Here is a 20,232-nt window from a genome sequence, read left to right as displayed (position 1 = left end):
CTTTTATAAACATACATATACACACTATAGTCCTACAATGAAGACTCAGCAGGACTGTGCTTTTTTATGTATAGCTTAAGAGTTTCTTAGTTTCCATGCAAAGACCTCATTCTGGATATCATCAGAATTACTTTTAGTACATGTGATAATCCTTTTTTCAGTTAACTCACAAGGACATGAGAAGTAGACATAAAAAACCCCAACATGATAATGGTCAATAATAGAAGAAAAGAAGTACTGCCTGTCTATTTTCAGAAGTACAGTCATCAGATGTTTCACTTGATTATACCGTTGGGGATTCCAAAATCATAAATTGCATCTAGTCCATTAATTTTAACAGTGATTGATTGGTTGAATCTTTCTGCTATGAATTTGTCTCAATACTTCTGAAGCTATTTATTGTTTCAATAGTAGATTCTCCTGGTCAATGGTGTATCATAACAGAAAAATAATTCCATTTTTATGATCTCTGATTATTTCAATTCAATTGTTATTCCATCTTCACAAAACTGTTCTATATGTGGGTTTGATTTGTGTAGAGTTTGGGAGACATTCTTTAAATTTACATTTTCATTTTATGTGGATGCAAGAATTTCTGCACTTTTAAGTCAGCATTTCATGTCTCTGTCATTGCAGCAGGATGTTTAAGAATGCTAACTTAAAATTTAAAAGACCAAGAAGAGTCATAATAATAAATTCTCTGCGCTTGTTGCCTCAGTGTTTTGGAAGTCCAGACAACTGGACTCATGGTTTTAGAGCACTTCAGGTCAGCAGAACTGAATTTATTGATATGGTACTGTGAGCCTTCCACAGAAGTTTGCAGGGAAAAAACAATTGCTAAATCTCCTTTATTCCAAACCAGAAATGAGCCAAATCTTACAAGTGACTTGTGAGAGACACGAACTACATTGCCTTGTTAAGATCTAGCAAAGTCATAAAAGCAACAGCAACAAAAAAACCCCAAACCCTTAAAATTCTTTGGATGCAGTACAGCACATTTTACGCAGGTGAATATGAATAAACTCTGGGGTTTTTTAAATGGCCCGACTTAGCTGGCAATTCTGTCAGTCAGATTCCCCAAGGAGCATTTTTATTTCCCGTCTGTATCCCACAGCTGCTGCCCTCGCATGAGGTGGAAGTGCAGAGCCTTCCCTTATGTGATGCAGCTCCTCAAAATGGGAACTGTCAAAAAATCTGGACTCTTTCTAGAAGAAGGTTGTGTCTGCATCTCTCAAACTTTTTTGGACGTGGATTAATTTTGTCTGTAACTTGTTGCTCATACTGAATGTGATGATTTCTATAGCAAGGGTACTGTAGGAAAAGCTGAAGTGTGATGTACAGTGGGAACTGAAAAATAAAAGCAATCATCAAGCACTGGGCAGACTGCAAATCCCAGGCTTCAGGGAATAACTGGGAAACTCTGCATTTGAGTTCAAAAGTTGGAAATGACAGTGAAGCGCCTGAAGATAATGGCATGAGGATGTTTCAGGTACAGATCTCATAACTGTGAATAGGAGAGTCCTTTTTTTATCAACTATTGAAAGGGAAAAAAATTTAATATTTCATCTTCTGTCATAATTTCTTCCTTTTGATGGAAATAGCCTTTACAATCTTAAATGTTGTTATAAAGTTGAAAGCATATTATACATGTGTTAGGGAAATGGAGTATTTTCTACAGCTGCAGACTTTTCCTTTCCTTCACATCTGCCAGTTCCATGTTTTCTCCTCTGTTTCTTCTTTGACTTTGTAGACGTGGACTTTTTTCCAGCCTACAAATCTTTAGACTGGAGTCTTGCCAATGTGTGATGTAGATATGTGAAAGGTTAGACCTTCATCTGTGAAAAATGGGAATTTATTGAGACTCCACCCATGTGCTGAGTTTTATGTGAATGTACTGAAAATGTGAACCCATTGATGTCAGCAAATTTCTGCTCGACCTCTTTCACTTCATGGGAAGCCATTTTGGGGACCTAGACTGTGAAAAAACTAAACCAAAAAGAAAAATCAAAAATTTTATCACCGTAGCTTCTTGTAACTTGTTGCAGGACTAGAGGCTTCCCAGTACCAGTAAGAAAGAGTTGTAAGTCAGATATGTGACAGCAGAGAAAGAGGGGGACTGAACTTTTGCCAGAGGTAGCCATTGGATTGATTTAGCTGTAGAATCAAAAGTCTCAAGAACTGACAGACAAGAAAAGATATAGTAGCTTGTGTTTTGAGATTTTGATCTAATTGCTGTCTCAGCTTAGCTAGAAGGCCAGAGAGGGATGGCTAGAAATGGGCTATATGTGTTTGTACCTTCATCTCAACCTGTACGTGCACTGGGATTTATGCATATAGCCAAGGCCTTTCCTGACTGTGGAGAACAGCTTTACAGCTGAACTGAACTGTTCTTTTAATGAAACAAGTTTACATGTGAGCATTTCTGAGGATAAAGTTTATGTGGAGTTGTGTCTTGTTTCAAACAAGCTTGTATTTCATTGTAAAATATTACTGCACATGTTCAGTGTGACTGCCCAACAGTGATGAATCCAGCAAGAACTAGTAAAATATTTAATCTTGAACAAGGAAGTATTTTGTGTTGAGTGAGGCTGAAGATAAATGAAATTTGGAGTATTTTTGTTGTGGTGGTAAGAGTGAAGGGACTGGTGGAGGGGAAACTTACCATGCCTCCCTATTAGCCATCCCAACTGCAAGAAAATTTTATTGTCACAAGTACCTGAATATAATTCAGTTTGCCTGAATTGAACCAGCTAAACCTTGCCACTTTTTGAAGTGGCTTTTCAGCTTCACTGGTGTTACCATCAAAAGGAATTTCAGTGCTGTGAAGATACAGAGGACTGTAAGTTTTAAACTTCTGTCCATTTTTTATGCTAGTTTAAATGATAGCATGTTGGAAATAGCCTATCTGCTATGTCACTTTCGTCAGTAAAATTGGCAAAAATACAGGATGCAGACTTACAGGCTGCGGAGTGGCTCACTGATGCTACATTGAACATCTGCACTTTATTTGCACAGGAGGGGTTTCCAAGTGATTTCAGAATCTGAGTTCAATTTTATTTTCCCATTTGTGTATTAATTTATCACCAAAAAAGGACATGAATGTGTCTATGTGGATACATTGTCATTTCTTGAACAACATTTCCTTCTTTTGAGACTGCAAAGTACTAAAAGAGGTTTACTGCCCTTTGCATCTGCTGTTAACCATCTGTGTCTCATGAAATCTGATGAGCTCAGAAAGACATAATAAGCCCTGACCATTTTGTACCTCTTTTGCATGGGGAAATGGTAGTGCTGTGAGTACTGCTACTACTGTTAAGATCAGATGACAGTACCCAAATGATACATTTTTTTTCTCGGCACTCTATTACCATATGTGGTAGTATTGGGGTTGGTGCAGTTATATCATGGCTGTAGAGTTTTTGATAGCCTACAAGCTACGTTAAAAGATGCCAAGGTGGTGTGGCAGCATAAACAGGTCAGCAAGGCTGAGACTTACAGGCTAATCTACTCAAGAGGGTATTGAGGCTATAATGGGCTACAGGGACCCAAATGAGCTGCTGTGCAGGTATATAATAGTCTTTAAAAGCAGTGTAAACTAAGGTATTTCAAATGCTCATCCACTGGTATTGCACTTGATTTTGCTATCCTAAAGATATTGGCTCACATTGAGTCAGTTATTTATTTTTTACATCCCTATCTGAAAAAGACTAGATAGAAAAACCTCCCCATTAAGACCTTGCTAGAACTCTTCACAAGTCTTGTTTATATACCTAGCTCTTGTTATAGGCTACCATAGAGACTGGACTGAATTCTAACAGTATTTCCTTCTGTAACTTTCATAGACTCAAAATGTAGTGAAGTTTGGGAGGGACAGTGGCCTCATCCAGCCACAATTCTTTTTGTGGAAACTTTTATCCACATCACTCAAGTGGGGAATTCTTAACTTGAAATCTATGCTGTATATGTCTCAACAGCTGCAGTAGCTATCTTAATTTTCTTCATAATTAGTGGAAAGAAATAGATGAGGGGGATCATCCAATCTGATTTAGATGTATTCTGGTTGTTCTGTCATACTTCAGTGGTGCTTATGCCTCCTTGGTGAAAATAAAGAGACTGAAAATTATTAATTTAGATATCTATATCTGTACATTTATACCATTTAAACATCTACATATGTCATCTATAATTATAGTATTTTATTTTAGAATTTTTTTTTTTAAGTCTGCTAGTTGTTTTCAAATTGCTCTCTGTAATTTAAATTAAAGCAAACATAAACTGCAGTGATATCACATCTATAACAGGACTCTCTAGTTGTCTTTGGCACCTCTCATTTGAAATTTCTTTATTGAATCTGCATTACTATGACTGGGAAGCTGTCCAGGGCTGCCAGAACCACTCCATCTTTTAGGCGGCTTTTGACTGACTTCAAGCCAAATTTATCTCTACTTTTCCCTGTGTTCCTTCAGAATTAGCGTTTGAGTAGCCAGAGGTGATAACCTGCCTCAGGTTCACCCCAGCTGGGGTGTGACATCTGTAAATAGTGGTCAGGGTGTTCTTGACCAGAACTTTACGGGCTGTGTCTGCTTTGTTTCCAGACATGTGCTGATGATAACTGCCCTCATCCCTTCATTGCCTTCCCCTGGGGAGGACAGTCTTAGGTAATGTCACGTATAGTATTTTATTCAATTAAGCTGTTTGTCTTACTCTAGTTCTAGTTAGCAGAACTGGTAGGAAACACATTAGAAATGAAGACAGATAAAGTTATTTTGCAACAGTACAAGTCCGCAGACCTCTGCTCTGCCTTCCACTTTCAGTTAGAAACCACCTTCTAGTGTCTGCTGGTTATAACATTTCACATTTGACATCTGGTTTAACTCTGTGTATATCGATTGCTGCTTTTGTAGTTATTCTTTATGCAAAAACAAGGGCAGCAAACGTTGAATTTCTATAGCTGTAGCTTTCCTGCGTGTTGAGTTTTTCCTTGTGTTTTTCTTCTCATTTTGCCTGCATTTCCATGAAAGAAGGATGTGATTGTGATGATATAATCTTTTCTTTTACAGAAAAAATGTGAAATCATTTTTTGCAAGACACAAGATGTTGCAGTGGACAAGTTCTTACGCTTTGCCAGACTTTCCTTATGATGTCAAGTGTGTATTAGCAGAAAAAAAATGCCCTGATCACAGTATGAGAATAAGGATTATTGAATTTTTACAAGCAGACATGACAAAATACCTAGAAGGATCACTGTGAGTAAACATCAGTAAATTTATATGGGGCCATTACCTACTGGGTGCAGAGGTAAATTTTCAAAAGGATGTAAAGCTGTTCTCTTTAATATACTTGTTTAAGTAGAGAAGGCTAAGGGTTTGAAAACTGTTGAAGACAACAGGAAGACTTCATGCAAGCATTAAAGCTGTGCCTTTTGTTCTTTGAAGAGGAATTGATTGCCTGAGAAATAGTCAGTTTAATATAGATCAGTATAGACCCTAGTGTTTATTATTATCCAGAATAACAACTATTTCTTTTACGTCTCCATCTTGTTTGCACAGATATCCGAACAGCCAGCAATATAACGTTGTCGTCAGTGCTCTCCTACAGGCATACCCATTCCTTGATGAAGATGGGAATGGCTTTGTAAGTATTGTGGGGTTTTTTCCGCATAATCAATCACGAGAAAATAACCTAGTTCAGAAGAAATCAATATCAATTTCTTATATACTGGCTTTATTCGGAGCTGTAAGCTTCACTTGGCTGCGTTTGGTAAATCACATTCTTATTTCGTTATATTAATTAAAGATTAGTTCAGTTATTACCATACTTCAAAGCCACTGTGAGATCATACAGACCTGTACATGAAGTCCCTGGTTGGTTGTTGGGTATGCTTTCTTTCTGGAGTTACTATGCCAAAAGACAAAATTAAATGTTACTTAATTTTGTTTTTAAAAACAAAAAAGCCAACTCTTTAGAAAATTGTCTATATGAGGACTAACATCTAACTGATGGTCTTGCAATGCCTTATGATCATTTATATGTTAGATATCAAAGTACAAAATTCAGTAATACTAGTGGTTTAAGTATATCTGGAATCTAGGCCTAATTTAAAAAAAAAAAATTATCTAAAACCACTTTTTGTAATCTCACTGGGGACATAAATGAAAGCAGTGGAAGGAGATGACTTAAATTTGAACTACATTTTTTTCACTTTTGTGACCCAGAATATATATATATATATATATATATATATATATATATATATACACATATCTCTGTGGTCTCTGAGGACAGTGGTCACCTTTTGACTTCACATCGTTGCTTTGCAATGTGATACTTTTATAGCACCTTGTAAAAGCTTGTGAGCCTCAGTGGGGACTGTTAGCTTTGAACATGTATAAATGTATATCTCATGTGCCATTACTGTAGGAAGCAAAATAATTTTGAAAACAAAACAAAACAGAAAAGCTCAGGTTTAAGTGGTGGCTATTCTAATTCTCCCCTGAGCCCAGGCACTGTAGAAAGGAAGGGACTAAAGGAAAAAAGCACATCTCAAAGAGGAGAGAGGGAGCAACAGTCTATCCTTTTTTAATTAGGGTACCTCTCTGAATACCCCAATGTTGGTCCTCGGGTGAGATTCTGAGTAATGTTATGGCTTATCTGGCTCCCTTTATGTGGGGGAGCTGGAATGATATTCAAGTCAGGTCTGAAAACCAATTTACAGCCTTTAACTTTTAAAAATTGTTTTTAAACAAAGGTTCTTAAGCTAGGTTTTCAAAGGTCTTTAATTGCAGCAGGGCCATAGACTGGGTGAAACTACTTTTAACTCTGTTCTTTAGGAAATGGTATTAGTTTCCAGGTTGATCGCAGAATTGGTGCTGGCAGAAATTATGTGATGGTGCAGAAACTTCAGAGAAGTTGTTCTTTATTTTTTGATCTTTCCATCATGTTTACTAGAAAGCGTGTCTGGCAATAACCACCGCAAATAAGCAAGGAAGTTGGAATTAGCAGTTTGCAATATTGCTAGTCTAACACTTTCTGGGCCAGCCCCTCTCCACTGCCTGGGTTGAGAGAGGAAAAAATGCACTAAAGGTGTATACCTGTATACTTAAGTTTGGAGGAGGATGTGAGAATGAACTACTATTTTTATTGGCTTTAGTGTTAGACATTATGTTCTTCCTTCATGATCATATAGGCTATAAATACTTATTTTTTTCTTGATCTGAGGTAGCTGTGTGTTACAACAGCAATGGCTTAAAACAAACCCTGCAACATATGTACAGCTACTTATCACAAGACTTGCAGTAAAATTGGATTCATATGCCTTTAAGAAACAAATGAACAGCAGAGGAATAGCATTACGTAAGTTCTTATTTCTCTGTGGACTCCAGAGAGCCTTGGGTGACCAGCTGTGCACAGCTGTCTGTGTCTGACAGATAACACCCTCCTTTCATTGTGTGGTAAGGCTGGAGGATGGGACACACCAAACACGGCAATTTAGCTGGGCCAGCCTCTGAAAACAATGATTTTCAGCACTGGTAGATTAATAAAGTTATTCAGGTTTTTTTAGAATACCAACAAGCCTGTTTACATTATTTGGACTTTTAATTTCTTGACAAAGTTGCAGGAAAAATTAATTGTTGCATGTATTTTAAAAACCAAAAGGGCTCAGCACAGTTTGGCATACCAAGTTTTGCATTCACTCTGGTGTACTGGAGCTCACTTCTGTAGTTGAGTATTTTCCTTTCTGCTGTGCAAAATGCTCTATTCCAATGTACTGTTAATGACATTTACTGCTCTCCATTTATTTCTGTGCCATGTCTCAGTTGCTAGATTCAGTTTAAATTTATGCTTAAAAGGTTTTCTTACCCTTTGGGGTGGAGGAGCAGCCACAGCATCTGCTGGGCTCTGCAGAAGGCTGCAGTAGTTCTTAAGGAGATGTCCTGAGAAGGTCTGTAGTGGTGTGACTTTAATTTTAACTTGTGAGTCTTGCAGTTTTGAGCCCTTCACCAGAAATGGATGTGTCTTGGCTGCCGGAGGGATGCAGCAGAAACTGTTCTGGGATCTTCCCTGGCCAGTGTGCGTGCCTGTGCGTGGTGTGGGTGGGCAGGGGCAAGCGGTTGGGCTTCCTGGATGAGAAAAGGGAAAGCTCATCACATGAAAGGTCTTGATATTCCAGAAGCTTCTGACCAAGAGCAGAAAATCAGTAGGCAAAGAACTTGATGTTCTGGATGTACATGGATGGTGAAACTTTGAACTGTAAATGTCAGTACTTCCGTTGCAACATTTTTGTTAAAATGAAGTGACTTGAACAACTGAAAAGGGGAAAGATCTGCTGGAAAACATAGAGGAACAAAACCAAAACAACCAAACTTAAGAGCACCTAAATTCACATGAGTGTTTTCATGACAGGAAAAAGAATTACTTGCAAAACTTTGAACATTCCATTTTTTCAGTTTGTTTGTGAGGTTTAGTTGGTTGGTTTTTTTCCCAAAATACTGGAGACTTCCTATTTACAACTCCAAATTGTTTTAAACAAATCATTTAAACAATGCTTGTGTTATGTAGAAATGTAGTCTAATACTTTCAATCTCATACTGTTGCAATGAGAGGCCATTAAAGTTTTGTTGTTTCAGGATTTATTAGTAGATTATCCATAATTCTATTTTTTTGGTTAAAAGGTTTCCCATTTAATTTTGCAGTATTGAAAAAAATATGCTTCTGTGCCATCCCCCCTTTTTTGAAGGCTATTCAATGCAATGGACAATGAATATGATCCTAAATGAATTAATTTACAAATAAAGTCACAAATAATCTGTTCGTGTACCATGAATTTAAAAAGAGTGTTATTTATGAGGTCACCATAGAAGCAGGGATTAAGAAAGAATTATCTGAAATTCTAAATAATATTAAAAATAATCATTTTATATTAATGACAAAACTCACTTAAGAGGTCTATAGAGTACTTGGAATGAAATTAATTCCAAGATTAGCATTTGGTGAAAAGAGTTTTCAAGTGATTACCTAAGGAACTTTTCCCGTGATGTTTCCTTCTACTTCCAGAACAATGCTATCCTAATCTAACATACAGCATTTAAAAAATAAAAATCTTAATTTAATCATGAAATAGCTTACTAGATTTCTAATGTATATTGTAACCAATGCAACATTTGTAAGTTACAGACAAATAGTTTGTATAGAAAAAGCCAACATCATAGACACAGCAGCCAAAAGCAAATTGGCATGACAATGTTTCTTGACAATTTGCAAGATATTATCTTTGTACTCTATTTCATCTGTATTGGTCACTTTTACAAGGCTTAAATCAAACAATTTGGAAAGAATTACTTCCCTTATTTAATTTCAGCATGCTGAAAATCATATGGTTTCAAGAAAACCATGACATGAGAAAGGAAAAGAGAGGGCTGTCTCATTCACAACACTTGCCAGTGGGCTTTGCATCAGCGGCTCCCTTGAGCTCGTGGCTGCCCAGCAGTGCTGGTGCAAACCAGCATCTCAGTGCTGACATGCCTGATTTATGTAACTGCTGCACACAAAATGATTATTTGCTAGGAAATTACTGCTTTTAATCTGCATGTAATCCTTTCCCTCCAATGTCAGATAGACTAATCCTTCTACTCCCTTACAAGCATGGTAAGCCTTCCTGGGATTTTTTTTTTTTTTGGAGGGGTGTGAAGGCAGGGAAATAAATAGAAAAAAAGTTATCAGTTTGAAAATGGTAAGGAAAGCATCATTTTTAGGAGATGCATTACCCACTGGGGAAACCACATAAATGTATGTGCTTGCAGTCTCATTCTTAAAATAGGTATGTAAGAAGGGACTTGGCTAAGTTTATGAGAATTCTATTACAGAAATAGATTTAGTTAAAACTTTTAATTTATTGGGGAACTGGAGGATGAAACAGCTGAATGTTTTGAACTTTGAGGGATATTTAAAGCCTTGTATAGGTGTCAGCATATTCTTTCATGTGAAATAATAAGAAAAAATGTCTTCTAGCCAAATAAAATTTTCAAAAGAAAGAAACTGTGCAGAGCTCAACTAAGTGGATGTTTAAATTGTCAGCTGCTAATATATTCCATGATGATCATGTTTTAAAATATTATAACATCTGTTCAACACTTCAGAAAAGCATTAGGCTAAAGTTTTTGTTTGCTTCTTTCTTAACAGCTTTAAAATAGCAAGCTTACAAATAAATTTTGCTAGGCTTATAATGATGGGGTATTTACATCAAAATGCGTAGGGCAAGAACTGTAAGTATATTTAGGAACCTTAAAGATTCAGGTGGACAATAAGGGGGATTTTCAAGGCATGTAGTCACCCTACTGCTTTTGAAAATGGTGCTGACATGTAAGCCTCCAGATATGGAGGCTGTGAATATGCCTTGTGAGAAGACTGGGTGAGCAGTTGTACTCTATTTCTAATCATCATGTTTAGGTTGGTAATGACATGACTCCTGTTCTGGCAGAATCCTAAGTCTGAAGTCTACATACTAGAAATGCAGATGGGTTTGGGCTTTTTTTCCGGTTCTTGGATGTTCAAGTGTGACTGGCAGTGAGAGGATACTTCATGTGCCCCGTAAGGGCTCATGTGCCCCTAGGAAGGGCATACCTGCCCTGGCTGGCCCAGGTCTGCTCAAGAACAGCTGAAGTAGACACCACGGGGATTATATTCTCATAGCTCTTCCACCATTAATAGAGGTCTTGCATTTAGGATTGAGGACCTGTAAGTCAGCTAGTACTCTAGGGAGGTGGGAACAGTAATTTCAGCAGGAGAAATGCAAGGTCACACTGCTTTCACCACCTCTTAAGATACCCCATCAGTTGTATTCTGTGAGTGAGAAGGGCAGGCATGTCAGACTCACTGCAAAGATACCGTACTACTTGATCTACCTCTACTGAATTCAGGTTTACACCAAAGTCAACCTTTCAAATCATGTGACCTTGACTAATAAATGACACAATTTTGGTAAGAAATTTAGGGTAATCCTACTTCTGTTTATATTTTGTTTTAGCACGTCAGTGAGTACAGGCTTAAATATAGTTTTATGTGAGTATAGTATTGGAGTAAATTTTAGAAAATGAGGTAAGAGCTATTTGAATCTCTCTTGCCACATTCTGTCATTTACAGCCACTTTTCTGACCAATTTTTGTTCCCTCTGACTGTTGAATACCCTTCAATAACTTGAATAAGCAATTGCTTTTGAGGATTGACAGAACTATTCAAAACTGCAGGTTTTGCCTGCAGGTGTGTTTAACAGCCTTTGCTTACTAATTTGTTCCCCACATGTCAGTAGTTGGCATGTCTAGGTCCTGCCATGGGACATCCAGCTGGGGGCTGCATGGAAACAGCCATCAGTCCATAAGGATGCACAAGGAAGTTGCTGTCCATCTAATTTTCAGAAGTGACTTTTCAATACCTGAGTAAAGAAAGACAAAAGTGTGACAGAAGCTGTGGGACTACATAAACTCTGCCTTTGGTTGCCAAGGAATCTTGAATTTACATACCTTGTACAAACACTAGGACCTACTCAAATGATCCTCTTAATTCAGTGATTTTGAGTTCAGTTTAAAAATATAGCTGATCCAGTATACCTGTAGGCTCCCAGCCTGTCAGTGCCCCGCTCTGTCTTTCCCTTCTATTAGGTACAATCATCATACAACTGTGCAACCAGTTAGATGCCGCCAGAGGCAGAGGAAAAATAATGCACTAAATTAAAAAAACCCCAAACACCAAAAACCCCAAACACAAAAAACCCACTGCACAATTTCGTCGGCGTCCGTGAGCTGATCTGCTTCCCTACGTAGTTGCATGACCCAATGTCATGAATGGAGCATCCCAAAGTAAGAGCTGAGAAAAGGAAAGCAAACTGCAGTTTTGCTGACAGCCCTTGTTATATAGGAGAGATCTAAACCCTAAGGTTCAAAAACTGTTATCCATAGCAAGTCACAGCAGTGCCATTGCCCCAGCTGTTAGTTCCCACAGAGTCATATACCACAAGTGCTTGTGTTTCCTTCTGTCCTGAAGCCACCAATGTGGTGATGTCACTCTGTGAGTCTTTTTCTGCTTAATGGCAAACACTTTTTTGTAGAGTTAGATACAAAAAAGTGACCTGCTTTAGGTAATGACAGATATTTCTCCCCCATGCAGTTACTATGGAAACGGGCACTTAAAGATCGTTTCAAATATGTGCGGAGACCCATTGAAGACGATGAGCAAGTCCTGAGGAACAAATGCAAGTTTGGTCACAGGAGAGGACAGACCAGAAAATCTCCATTTGCTGAAAACAAACTTGATGATGTCCAGGTGCAGATAGAGGTAAGATTTCTTAGTGTGTGAGTTCTGTGTCTTTCAGCTCCTCTGTTGACAGTAAGGCCACCAGCCAATAAAGGGGAGAGCTGAAGTGATCTCATCCTATTTAAACTCATTTTGTATAAAGTTTGTCCTAAATCAGCCCCTTGACTTTTTTTCCCATTTCTGGAAAACTAAGTATCAACAGCACAGCCAAACCTCGTACTGGATGCCTTGAACATTTGTTGTCACTTAAAGTTATTGCCAATTGGACAGGAAGTCCTGGGGTTTTTTTAAATGCAATATTCCTATTATGCTTTAGTTTATACACCTCTAATTAGAGTGAAAAACAGTAGAGACATATCTAAGAGCTGAAACATCTGTACTAATAAGAATGCAAAGAGGTATTTGAGCTGATAGCAAATAGCCATATTCTACTGTCACATCGCACTTTGGTATATAAAATCTGTTTGTGTTGATGTGTGGTATACGTAAGGATACTTACAAATCTATGCATGCAGTTGTTTCATATTCCTTTAGAGAATTCAGAGAGCTATTACTGTCCAGTAAGTGTTTGAAGCACACTAATTAATTTATTCACTTTCATAAATACAGTAAGGTTCCAGCTATGCTTTGTCAATGCTCCACACACTTCCTTGTGCTGCAATTAAAACATTTAACTTACATTCCTAAAATTTAAACAATTATAGGAATGCAATAAAGAAGATTTGTAAGGAGATATTTGACTTTAATTTACCCACATCTATCTTGCTGTTTACCACACCCTGTATTTAGGGGAGCAAGAGTGGTTTATCGGGTGCATTTCTGAATACATTATGTTTGAAGGTAGCTGTAGTTTCCTACTCAAGATGCAGATACATGTTTGGTTTGGGGTTTTTTAGAAGTTTCACTAATTTCTGGTTGTCCCCTTTGGGTTAATGTGTGTGGGAATAAACATTTCCCTCCTTGCCTGCTTCAGTTGAAGGGTTGGCAGAATGTGTGAAGTAAGAAATCTGTAACTTGGGTGCAAAATAATAAACAGTCTTGCTCACAGTAAAGAAGAAATTATAGGCTCCTGGTTTTGTGTGCACATTAAGAGTTAGTCATCCTTTATCCGCTAAAGCTTGGAAAGGGCAAATGCGGACCTTTCCTGTCTCATGAGCTAGTTGAGAAGGGTTTTGAGGAGTTCCTGTAGGGACTGCATGCTCAGCTTAATTTTTCTACAGAGAAGGTGTAACTGCCTGTGCTGTATGTCTGTAGACTAGAAATAACCACTCTTTTTAACTGCATTGCCTGAGGCCACCACTGGTCATCCCTTGCTTGTTTTAGATATTGAAGGAGAATGTTACATCTCTTTTAAAGGCCTAGGCATTTTTTTGCTACCCTTAATGTTGTAAGCAAATTAAGGTTAAAATGAAAGGAGGTAAGAGGATGCTGAGTGTCCCTAAACAAATTTTCCTTTCTTTCTCGCATTTTCCCTGTCTCCCGAACACATATATACATAAATAAAAATACAAATATAAATGCAAGAATAACACTTGTGGAGCCTATTAAGGCTAAAGAATGAGTCCCACAAAGCAGAGAGAATCATAACATTTTTAGCTATGTTTGGCTCTGAGATCCTAAATTATGTCACTACATATGTGCAAAACTGAACAAAATGTTTAGTATTTTAAACAAATGCAGCATGGGTTTTTTCATTTTGTATATTTAAGAACACACATAAAGGCACCTTTCTGCCAATCCTTGGCACTAATTACTCTATGAAAAATATAAACTGTTAAACAAAGTGCCTTAGCCTCAGAAAATAAATATTTGATCTAGAAGCCAATACCACCAGCAAAGCCAAATGATATTCAAATTATTATTAGCTAGATCCCCTTGCCTTCATCCCTTTTCCAAATCTGGAAAAATGAATCAGTCTTGTGTGAACTAGAAGCCAACACATTAGGAAAAAGTGTGGGAAATGAATTCCAGGTTAAGGAGACCTCTGGAGAATAATCCCTTTGGGTCACTCCACTTGCTTTAGATAGGCAGAGCAGGACATTTAGGGCATTATAGATCAAAGCTGTCAAAGCAATGCAGATGAGAGAGCACATCTGTTCCCAACAGATGACCTACTTACCAATCACACAGCTGAGCTTTAGGTTTTGAACAGTCATATGTTGTAACTCTGTCAAGTGTACTTTGTGTCAGTATAATCTTGGATTGCTAATGGGAAATGTCTCACTGTTATATCTGCCATTTGTTTTTATATAAAAAGAAAAATAAAGTTATTGTTATTAATAAAAGCCTTAATCAATCTTTCTATTTCATAATTTGAAAATCCAGTTGCTTGCCAGGACAAGCTTCCTGTGATTTTTGAGACAGATGATGTCTGCCCCTCAGTCTGTGCAAGCCCATTACCTTCCAGAAGGCATTCTTCCTCTAAAAGCAGCTCAAGCGTTACTCATCCTCCAATGCAGGGCACTGCTTCCAGGTGCAGCATCTGTCTTTCTCCTCCAGTTTGTTTAAAACATCTGCTGACGTATTCCTCATTACAGAGCATTATATTCAAACAAGATTTAAGTGTAGCTACTCTTTTTAGAGTGACTAGCATCACATGAAAGGTCTTGAGCAAGTGCAGGGCAATGAGATGATGGTAAGCAAACACATAAACCCATGCTGGCGGTGCCTGTCACTGAAGAAGATTCTGATTTAAATTATGCTCCCTACAAATGTTCATCAGGTTGCACCACCATGGAAAGAAGCTTAGACTGTGCCTGACAGACATTAATAGGAGCCTCTGTGTCTGAGGGATATTCAGAATTTTATCAGGAAAGTCTCCATACGTAACAAATTTTATGACTATGGTGTGAGAATCCTCCTCAGTCATTTTCCACAGCAGCTGCAGTAATCCCTCATCTGCTGCAAATGGAAGGTACTTTCCATGACAAGGGTGATCACACCGTGAAAATACCTAAGAAAAGCAAACCAGTCTCCCTGCTGTAGCCAGGGTGAGATTACTGCTAAATCAGCCCTCCAGTGGCTTGTTCTGATTGATCTCCTTGTTCTTTTTTTAGCATCAACCTCCCCTTCCTCTGCCCTAAGGCATTATTTGGTTTATGGTCCTTCAGGCTATGAGGGAAACCACCTCCTACCAGTTGAAATAGGAGGGGCCCTAGACTTGGGGGAGCCAGGAGGGGTAGAAAGATAGGACTTTCTTGGTGTGCTTCTTTGGCCAGAGTATTGTCAAAAGGCAGGAGGTGATGGAGAGAGAAATACAGTTAGAGCTGATGATTGGCTTCTATATGATGAAAGCTTGTAGTTCAAACACTATCTTAGTCATCACACCAGCAGTGACCAAAGAGCAAATTGTTCCTTTCAGAATTTTAAGCTTGGAAATCTTGTCAGTCTTGAACAGTGCTGTTCATGGAAAGTGTGACTACACAACCAATTCAGTTAGCTAAATGCAGACATGAAAAAGCCCGCAGATATCCTGCAGGTCTCCACCTGCCAACTCAAAGAGGCACGTGTTTCCAATAGGTCCTGTGTCATATTCTGCTACTTCTAGAGGTTTGATATCTCAAATATCATTAAATAACTACATCTATGCAGCTGGATTAAGCTACTTCAATCCATCCCAGACATTAAATGGGAAAATACCTCAGTAAAGGGACTACTGAAGGGCACCTTAAATTACCTGAATTGTAAGGGAATATAACAGGCTAGAAGACTGTTAGTAGACCATGATCTTAAACAGAAATAGAGAGAGTACAGTCCCTCTTCTAATGCCTCCAATTTCTCACATCCTATGACAGCCTGTTTGTGAGGTCATCAGGGTTTCTCTACAGCTTTCACAAAAATAAATTTGGAGTTAGTTGTGAAAAGGAAAAATAGGCTCTGAGAAGACTTCAGTTAAGATAGTGGTAGATGCTTGCAGATAACTGGGCGTATTTGCCACACTCAGTAGAGCTGAGAATAACATAATGAAAACAGTTTATAAAGGGGGCACCAGCAGGCCATCTTCTTTCTGTGTCTATGGGACAGAGATAAGAAATATTTTGATGACTCTCTTAGACTGGGAGAGGTGGAAGGATTCTGCCGAAACTTAAACTCATGAAGTTGGGCATCTGCTGATATTATTTGTGTACAGGGAAGATAAGCAGGAATGTTGAAAATGGTGAATGTGCAAATCCTCTGCCAAGAGGACCAGATGAGAAGCAGAGAAGACCTCTGGCCCATTAAGCAACCAGACAGAAGCTGAGTACCATATGTGCTTGCTTTGGTGGTATCGTGCAGTCCAAGAGTGGTGAAATTTACCCTCTTGGCTTTATGCTCATCATTATCTGGAAATTGTCTTTTCTGATGAAAGAAGGAATCAGGATTAAGTGATATCTACACTGAGAGCTGGAGGTTTTTTTACCTTGGGTTAGGTAAATTAGGCAAGTTAGATGTTTCCTAGGAATATGCCTTTCTTTGAGGTGATAAATAACATCATGATTGTCAACGACCTTATGCCACCGCAGGAGTTAGAAACTTGAAACAAGATTTCAAGGAGTCCAGAGAGAATAGGATTTGGAAAGGGATGGCTGGAGAAAAAGGGAGGACTGAGGACAAAACAAGGCAACAGCAGGGGGAAAAGGAAACCAAATGTCTGTAACAAACTCTCAAAATACGAACAGCTTGTGCACGAGATGCAGAAACTCTCTTGACTCAGTCTTGTGACTGAGACACTATTGGCAGGTACAGCATTAGGTGCCATCTATACTGTGAATGCCATACACAGATGACACAGGGCAATAGTATCTTTTCCTTTAACATTAAAAGTCTCTAAGTGTTTGAATGTTTGCACAGCTAGAATAGGAGGATGCATATATAAATGATCATTCAGTGGCTGTACTGTACTGTTGAAATGTGATTTTTCCACTAAAACTTTGATGTGCATACAGACTGTGTAGTGTTACTTAGTTAATATTTTAAAATGCTTTTAAGTCAAAGCAAAAGGTTTAAACACAAATTCCTGGTATACATCTTGCGCTTCACCTCTTATTTATGTAGTTCAGTATCTCCATTGTTCTGTGAGTTAAATTGTCAAATACTGGTTGTCCCTTGGAAGAAGAAAACAGATTTTACTCATTTTGTTTATGCAGCTTACAAATCAGAAAGTAATTGTGATCAGAAATAGACTGACTTATGTGGCTTTGAAGGTTTTTGGTTAGCATGTAAGTCTAGTTATTAAATTGCCTGCCTGGCTCAAAAGGGCAATTATGTATAATTAAAGCAAAGCCTGCTTTAATTAAACATCTTGTTTGAGTACAAGTCAGTGTGGATCCTGCAGTAGGTTACATGCTCATTTTGCATAAAAGCAGCCTGTCCATGCAGTTTCACCTGTCTTTGTGTTCAGCATTTCAACATGAGAGGTGGGGTACAGTTGTGATGCCTTCTCAATTCTCTCCCACCATCTGGGGCAAGAAGTTGGGCCTTGCACAGCGTCCAGCTTACTGCCTGCCTTTCAGATTCATACTTGTTCCAGATCAGGCTGGGGTGTTTGGGGGTTTTTATTTGAGCAATTTTTCACTTTCTAATTGTCATAACTTGTTTTGAGCATTCCTCCTGATATAAAACACCCCAATGTTCAGCATAGTAATGTCATTCTGATGAATCTGAATGTCACCACAGAAAAAGGGCTGTCCTTTCCAACAGCAGTATTAAAAACTGTTCAACACACTGTGCTTTTATGATGCCTTGTGTATGCATTCCAAAATAGCAAGACCCACTTTTCAGTATTCAAAAATCAAGACACGAGATTCAGATTATGCTCACTTAACTAACCATGAAAGCTGTTTCTCACCCTGAAGAAGTTATAAAAGCCAATTAATGGAAAAGATTATTCCAAACAAGGGTCCTAACTCCCAGAGTGAGCATACAAGCATCGTATCCTTTGTTTAGGTATAGAGAAGACACTGAAACTGCTACTGTCAGGCTTTCTTGTGTAAGTACCTTAAGTTAGCATTGATGCTAACTCTGATGTAGGCAGACTCAGCAATCAAGAAGTGTCAGCAGCATCAATGCTCTTAGCAATAACATGACTTGGAATATGCACTGGCATCTAACAAGGAAAATTTGAAATGTTTTTTCAAAGGGAACATTATTAGCAGCTGCAGGGAGCTAACGAGAGCAGTAGTAATGAAAGACAACAGCTGTACCAACACTACTACTTGTCAGTGCCCAGTCTCAAAGTGTGGTGTAAAAGGAGCTTCCATTCAGTGCTGACACCAGTGAACCTGTCTGCATGGCACTGCTGTTCCAGGAGATGGTTTTCATTACCATCACATTGTTTTTACCACACTGTTTTCAGCAAGCAGGTTAGTCTCCATTCAAAGGAGTTTCCTCAAAGAAATATTCCCAAAGCATGCCAGGCTAGATCCATGATTGGCAGTAAACAGACCAACAGTGTGTGGTACCGTGTCCTCATATCCACTGCTTTAACTCCATTGCTCCTGTTTGAATCCACTCTCTCAAACTGAGGAGCCAGTAGGTCCTGTTGGCATTCTTCAAAAAAGAGATCTTGATCTTTGTCGTTAGCAACAGTTAGGCTGCATTTACTATTCAGGAATTGGTGTACACCCTTGTAAAAGAGCAAGAGGTGCCTGCTGTCCTCACCAAAGGAGCTTTCATCATTCTGTGATTAGGCAGTCATGTTACTTATGTGTTGACATTAATGACTTTTACGATTTATGATGCTGTCTTTCAACAGTAACTGGAAGCTTATACCTTGGAGATCACATCATGCATAAGAATTGCTCCCTTGTTCCCCACAAAGTGATGTAGCAGTTTCACTTCCTTGGCTGTGGGACTGACTCATGAAGTGCCCTGCTAGCTGGGGCTTTTTTACAGTAATGTGGTAATACAATCTTGTATCTCGGGAAGAATCTAGATCCATCACAAGGACACTAAGGAATCAGGTCTTTAGTTAGAAATACATCTCCAACCAAATGATTAACTATTCTCTTGCTTCAGTAGATGGGAGAAATGAGGAATTTAGAGTCTAGTTGTTTTATACATGTATGTTTTCTTGCTTTAATGTGAGCATCCTAACACAATCCTCTTGTGTATGGTTCCAAGTAGAACTATGAATATTGAGTGGAGGTCACTGAAAAAGTCATCTGGAGCATAGGCAAAGAGCCTAACAACCTGTGTGGCTCCCAGATCTAGTGTCTTTAGTCGAAGATGCCTCAGATGCCAAGAAGTCAAGGGTGGTTGTGGGCATGGGCACTCAGGGATGGGCTACCTATTGCTGTCACCCTTTGCACGTGATTCCAACAGAATGACCAGGAGCTTTGGCAGGACCATCCTGCAGGCAAGGGCTAGGTCACAATGACATACAAGTACTGGATATCCTCTGCTTACCTCATTAACTTCCTTTCTGCATCCTTTTGACCTTTTTCTCTGTTTTGCTGTATTTCTCATGAGCTTGTGACAAAAAGGCAGCTTCTTATTTAAAGAGATTGAGGTAAATTCTCATTTGTTCCAGAAAGATTTTTTTAATAAATCAAAATTTTATTGTTCAAAAGAAAAGGAAATTCTTTATATTATAAACTATGTACATCACTAAATAAAATTTTGTACAAAAGAAAAATTAAACATCACCAATTAACATTCTTGTTGTTGCAAGTGAAATGGATATTACTGGTGACACAACTGAAAATCTGACCAGAGGACATTGGGTGACCTCAAAAATTAAAAATTCCTCATTTAATAAGGCTATTTTTTTTTTTAGTTCTGTCCTGCGTATACGCTGAACAGTTAGCTGTGGCTTCTTCAGACATTGGGACAAGAGATCCCAGCTTTGGTTTGCTAGGATTGCTTTTCCACAGTATCAAAATAACTGAGCTTTAACCTTATAATCAAACAAGGTCAAACAGCCGAGCTGTAACTAGCTTTCTCAAT

The 20,232-nt window shown here is 38.4% G+C and overlaps 1 protein-coding gene across 1 annotated transcript in view; it reads left to right on the top strand.

The window, feature by feature from the left end:
* Positions 1-20,232, top strand: part of SAMD3 (sterile alpha motif domain containing 3) — a 35,629-nt gene that overhangs the window by 8,504 nt on the left and 6,893 nt on the right. The window contains exons 5-7 of the mRNA XM_027633928.1: positions 5,061-5,246; positions 5,550-5,634; positions 12,160-12,327. Of these exons, the coding sequence (XP_027489729.1) occupies positions 5,061-5,246; positions 5,550-5,634; positions 12,160-12,327 (439 nt within the window). The remainder of the gene's footprint in view (positions 1-5,060; positions 5,247-5,549; positions 5,635-12,159; positions 12,328-20,232) is intronic.

This window comes from Corapipo altera, unplaced genomic scaffold (genome assembly GCF_003945725.1).
Source record: "Corapipo altera isolate COAL_440 unplaced genomic scaffold, ASM394572v1 2b, whole genome shotgun sequence".
Taxonomy (NCBI): domain Eukaryota; kingdom Metazoa; phylum Chordata; class Aves; order Passeriformes; family Pipridae; genus Corapipo; species Corapipo altera.
This window is presented reverse-complemented; position numbering and strand designations above follow the sequence as displayed.